This window comes from Olea europaea, unplaced genomic scaffold (genome assembly GCF_002742605.1).
Source record: "Olea europaea var. sylvestris unplaced genomic scaffold, O_europaea_v1 scaffold4170, whole genome shotgun sequence".
Classification (NCBI taxonomy): domain Eukaryota; kingdom Viridiplantae; phylum Streptophyta; class Magnoliopsida; order Lamiales; family Oleaceae; genus Olea; species Olea europaea.
The window spans coordinates 18,817-25,152 of record NW_019261472.1 but is presented as its reverse complement, the minus strand read 5'-3'; the positions used below and the strand labels follow the sequence as shown (position 1 = coordinate 25,152).

The 6,336-nt window shown below is 42.6% G+C and overlaps 1 protein-coding gene across 1 annotated transcript; it reads right to left on the bottom strand.

Moving 5' to 3' along the window:
* Window positions 1-5,062: 5,062 nt before the first annotated feature.
* On the bottom strand, window positions 5,063-5,834 carry LOC111387671. The gene is made up of 2 exons (XM_023012247.1): window positions 5,315-5,834; window positions 5,063-5,244 (listed from the first exon to the last, which is right to left on the bottom strand). The coding sequence occupies exons 1-2, from the start codon at window positions 5,832-5,834 to the stop codon at window positions 5,063-5,065; spliced, it is 702 nt and encodes a 233-aa protein (XP_022868015.1).
* Between the last annotated feature and the right edge of the window lie 502 nt (window positions 5,835-6,336).

Below are 6,336 nucleotides of genomic sequence, written 5' to 3'. Positions count from 1 at the left end.
AGGTTCATACCGATTGAACTTTGTTATTTGTACTCTAATTTTTGACACTTACATTGTTGTCAAGTGTCAATTGGACAGGAAAACTATTTTGAAATTTAAACTGTTCAGCAGGGTAATGTCACGTGGAAAGGTGTAAACTAAAGTGTGTACACCATAGTGTACATGTCGTAAGGTTCTCACCGATTGAACTTTCCTATTTGTACACTGATTTTTGACGCGTTGTTTGACACTTGGATTGTTGTCAAGTGTCAATTAGAAGGAAAAACTGTTTGAAATTTAAACTGTCCAATAAGGTAATGTCACGTGGCAAAGTATAAATTAAAGTGTACACCATAGTGTACATGTCACAAGGTACTTACCGATTGAACTTTGCTCTTTGTTCACAGATTTTCGACACATTGTTTGACACTTACATTGTTGTCAAGTGTCAATTGGATGGGAAATTTGTTTGAACTTTAAACTGTCCGATAGGGTACGTGGTAAAGTGTAAACTAAAGTATACACCATAGTGTACATGTAGCAAAGTCCTTACCGATTGAACTTTGCTATTTGTACACTAATTTTTGACAGTTGTTTGGCACTTGCGTTGTTGTCAAGTGTCAATTGGACGGGAAAACTATTTAAAATTTAAACTATCCAGCAGGATAATGTCACCTGATAAGGTGTAAGCTAAAGTGTGTACACCGTAGTATGCATGTCGCAAGGTTCTTACCAATTGAACTTTCCTATTTGTACACTGATTTTTGACACGTTCTTTGACATTTGCATTGTTGTCAAGTGTCAATTGGATGGAAAATTTGTTTGAAATTTAAACTGTCTAATGGGGTACGTGGCAAATAATAAACTGAAGTATACACCGTAGTGTACATGTGGCAAGGTCCTTAACAATTGAACTTTGCTATTAGTACACTGATTCTTGACATGTTGTTTGATAAAATGCATTGTTGTCAAGTTTTAATTGGATGGGAAAACTGTTTGAAATTTAAACTATCCAACAGGGTACGTGGGAAAGTGTAAACTAAAGTGTACACCATAGTGCACATGTAACAAGGTCCTTACCGATTGAACTTTACTATTAGTACGCTGATTTTGACACGTTGTTTGACACTTGCACTGTTGTCAAGTGTCAATTGGATGGGAAAAATGCTATTTGTGCACTGATTTTTGACACGTTGTTTGACGCTTGCACTGTTGTCAAATTTCAATTGGATGGGAAAACTTTTTGAAATTTAAACTGCACAATAGGATAATGTCATGTGGCAAAATGTAAACTAAAGTGTACACCATAGTGTAGATGTAGCAAGGTCCTTATCGATTGAACTTTGCTATTTGTACACAGATTTTTGACACGTTCTACACTTGCATTGTTGTCAAGTGTCAATTGGATTGGAAAACTATTCAAAATTTAAACTGTCCAATAGCGCAATGTCACATGGAAAAGTGTAAACTGAAGTGTACACCATAGTGTACATGTAGCAAGGTTCTTACCGATTGAACTTTGCTATTTGTACACTGATTTTTGACACGTTGTCTGACACATGCATTGTTTTCAAGTGACAAGTGAACGGGAAAACTATTTGAAATTCAAACTGTCTTGTAGGGTTTGTTTTTTTTTTTTGGTTTTTTGTTTTTTTTTTTTTTTTTTTTTTGACATCCACACATCATTAGTGACTTTTTAGGGTCCACTAAGGAAGGTCGATGGGGGTTAAGGGTTCCCCAACCATATTTATTTCATAAAAATCAAGAATACACGGAAGGAGGGGGGCATGAACCTGACCTCCAAAAAGCAGTGATGCAACAAATAAATATAATAAAACGAAAGCAATAAATGAGGAAGTACTACTTCCCTATACAATAAAAAATAGCCTAAATTACGAACCTCTAAAACTGGGCAATCCATGTCTATCGATCCGCACTATCGCCCTAATATGTCGAGGCAGTTCTAGTGGTCCATACTCTAGATAGCGCCGATGATTCCAGCCTTCTGTAGCAAGACAATCAGCAACCTGGTTGCCTTCTCTGTAGATGTGTGAAATCGTGTCTCTATCGAAGTAGATGAGGTCTCTGATCTGTCTAAGAATACCCTGAATCGACCATGGTCCTCCACCTTTGGTAATGCAGTGAATAGCCAATGTTGAATCTGCCTCGAGCCAGATATCTAAAATCCCACGTCCTCTGGCCAATAGAAGCCCATCTAGTATGGCTCTGAGTGCAGCCTCCAAAGTGAAACATGGGCCATACGATGCTGAGAATGCCCTGATACAGTATCCTACGTGGTCCCTAATGATGCCTCCACCACTTGCAAATCCATCTTTGACGCATCCATCAGTGTTGATCTTGTAGGATCCAACTGCTGGAGTGGGCCAAACAACCATAATAGGTGGTGGTGGGAGAGGACGGGTTAAAGAAATGCCAAAAAAAGGTGCAAGTGTCACATCTCCTCGCCAATGCTCAACTCGGAATAGTCCTCCCATATGAAGAAAGGAGATCATGCGGTAGACCTTTCAAATAATACGTTTGGCCACCATACGAATACCTCGATGCTTCGCATCATTCCTCTCAGTCCATAGAAACCAAAATATCAGTAGAGGAATGATAATACGAATGTGTCCACGGTAAACATACTGTCCAGAATACCGCCATCTCTGGAACCTCTGTCTGACCCCCTCCCCTGAAGTCATAGGTATTTGAAAGATGTCTCCAAAGTGCTGCCATACCTGGTCGGAGATGCTGCTGCTCGTGAAAATATGATTGATGGTCTCAATCTCGGAACAACACTGACAACGAGAAGCCAACTGACATCCAATTCTCCTCTGAATAACAACATCTACTGGAATGAGATCCTGCCACAGTCTCCAGCAGAAGAATGAAATAGTGGCAGGCAAGATAGAGCTCCACAGCAGTCAATATGAGTCCTGAGGCTGGCGAACCGAACGGACTAGTTGCCATGCTGATTTGGTGGTAAAGTCACCATCCGAAGTAATTTTCCAAACAATTTGGTCCGTGGCATCTGCACATAAAGGTATCGCCCCTACCTGTTCCGCCATGTGAGAAGGAAGGGCTTGTAATAACCGTCCAAAATCCCACCCAGTGTCGTCAAAAAAATCATGTACCCTCGCAGATGTGTGCTGTCTGTGGGGGAATAGGGATGCCAACGTGGACTCGCCCATCCAACAATCATGCCAGAAGAAAATTTGACCGGTTCCAAGGTGCCAAGCAATGTGTGGATCCGTCTGTGTTCCAACTGATTTCAGCCTCTTCCAGGTAGGGGAAGCTGAACGGGGAACTGCTGCAAGTAAAGGATTTGTCCCCTTACAGTACTTGCCCAGTAAAAACTGAGCCCAAAGTGACCTCTGAGATCGGAACAGCCACCAGAGCTTCATGGAGAAGGTGTCCACCACATCCTGTAATCTCCTAAAGCCGAGGCCTCCCTCATCAGTAGGAAGGCAAATCGCCGTCCAACTCCTCCAATGTAGCCGTCGTGCTTGATCCTTAGAATCCCATAGAAATCGGGCAAAGATGCTCTCAAGTTTCTTCAGCACTGCCTTGGGCGGTTGCATAATCTGAAGAAGATGTAAAGGTATGGAAGAAAGTACTGACCTCAGTAATGTAATACGACCCCCAGGCGATAGTAATCGTGAGGCCCAACCTGATATCCTATTCCTTATCTTCTGGATAAGGTCATCATAAAGGAAGCTCCTCTTAGTCCCCTTGAATAAGGGGACACCCAAGTAAGTGAAAGGCTGCTGCTGATGTCTGAAGCCAGTCAAAATCTCTAGTCATCTAATCTGACTAGTGGATGCCCGTCTGGATAGTATAATACCACTCTTGTCTCTATTCACCAACTGGCCAGAAACTCCTTCATAGTGCTCCAAGCAATCTAAGACCCTCCTGATAGACTGTTTCTGACCGTTGGCAAAGATGATCATATCATCAGAAAATGAGAGATGTGAGACAAGAGCACTACCTCCATGTCGATAACACATACTGGGATACTGTTGAAACCTCTGAGTGAGCAAGCGTGAGAAGTAGTCTGCTGCAATGATGAACAAGGATGGGGACCTCTGAGTGAGCAAGCGTGAGAAGTAGTCTGCTGTAATGATGAACAAGGATGGGGAGATAGGATCACCCTGTCTGAGTCCTCGTGAGGAGGGAAAGAAACCACATGGGCGGCCATTTAGGAGTACGGAGAAATGACACTCCGAAACGCAATGCCTGATTCTGTTAATCCAGATCTGATCAAATCTAAATGCCTCCAATACAGAATAAATGAAGCCCCAGTCCATGCGATCATATGCTTTAGCCATGTCTAACTTCAGCATAGTATTTTCCCCTCGCACTCTATCATCTAAAGTGTAGAGAAGCTCCCGAGCCAATAAAACATTATCTCCAATCAGACGGCCTGGGATGAAACCACTCTGTGGAGAGGAAATAATGCGCGGTAGCAGTGTACTCAACCGAGTGTTCAAAAGCTTAGTAATAATCTTATTGAACACTGTGCATAAACTGATTGGTCTGAATTCAGTCCATCTGCAAGCACCATCCTTCTTAGGTAGCAAGACAATAGAAGTAGCAGCAAAACCCCGTGGAAGATGACCACCATCAAAGAAATCCAATACCGCCCTGTAAACATCCTCCTGAATGATATCCCAGCAATGCTGGAAGAATAGGGATGAGAAGCCATCCGGACCAGCAACACTGTCAGCATCAATACTGAAAACTGCCTCCCGGACCTCATGAATCAAAGGGGGCAATTTAGTGCCAGATTATCGTCCACCGTCAATAGCCTCGGAATGATATCAGAACGAATGTGGTCCAAGGGTTGTGGAGGAGCAGATAAGAGATCCTGGTAGAAAGCAACAGCCCAGGTCTGAATATCAGTAGGAGTAGATAACACTTCCCCCGCCTGTGTCCTGATAGACCTGATACGCGATTTGATCCTACGCCCCTGAACCATTGCATGAAAATATCGAGTACTGTGATCACCCTCACATGCCCAACGTGAACCGGCCTTTTACTTCCAAAAGCCCTCCTCAATAGACAAGGTCCGGTTCAAAACTGCCTAGGCCTGATGTAGTAAGTTACGGTGCTCCGGTGTAGGATCTCTATCATATATTATCTCAGCCTCATTAACCCCGACCTCAGTATCGCGCACCCGCTGGAAAATATCTCCAAATACATGTCGGTTCCACCAGCACAGACCCTGTTTCAGCCTGAAGAACTTCTCCCAAAGAACGGTCATCCCTGTGAGATGAGTAGGGAGCGACCACTTCTGGGAGACAAAGGCTAAAAAATCATGGTGCTTGGTCCAAACATTGAGGAATCTGAACCCACTGAAGCAGTAAAGGAGAGTAATCAGATGAAGTCCGATTCAAGTGTCTCACTGTAAGCTGTCGACAAAAAGCTACAGCTGTAGAATTAATAAGTACCCTATCCAATCTCTTTCTAACCCGACCATTGGTCCAAGTATATCGGTTTCCAATGAAACCTGCATCCTCTAAACCACAGTCTAACATCATATCAGAGAAAGCAGTAATGCCACGATTACGGGTATTATGACCAGTGCGCTCTCCATCATGTGTAATAACATTAAAGTCTCCTCCAACTAGCCAAGGATCGTCCATATCGAGGGAGATGTGGTGAAGACCCGCCCACAAATCTCTCCTGATAGTAGTATCGCATGACGCATAGACTGGAGTCAAATAGATAGCACGCGCTAGTCTGGGATCCTCAACTCTAACGTGAAGAAACTGGGGATGATCAACAATAACAGTAACATTAGTCCCCGAATTCCAGAAAAACCAGAACTTATTCGATTCATTCTGAGCTCCCATGTCGAAGCGCAGCTAGCGTCGTGTGAAACTGTCTAGTAGGGTAATGTCACATGGCAAAGTGAAAACTAAAGTGTGTACACCATAGTGTGCATGTCGCAAGGTTCTTACCGATTGAACTTTCCTATTTATACACTGATTTTTGACACGTTGTTTGACACTTGCATTATTGTCAAGTGTCCATTGAATGGAAAAACTATTTGAAATTAAAACTATCCAACAGGGTAATGTCTCGTGACAAAGTGTAAAATAAACTATACACCATAGTTTACATGTCGCAAGGTTCTTACCGATTGAACTTTGCTGTTTGTACAATGATTTTTGGCACGTTGTTAGACACTTGCATTGTTCTCAAGTGTGAATTGGATGGAAAAACTGTTTGAAATTTATACTGTCCAATAGGTTAATGTCACATGGCAAAGTGTAATCTAAAGTGTACTCCATAGTGTGCTTGTCGCAAGGCTCTTACCGATTGAACTTCCTATTTGTGCACTGATTTTTGACA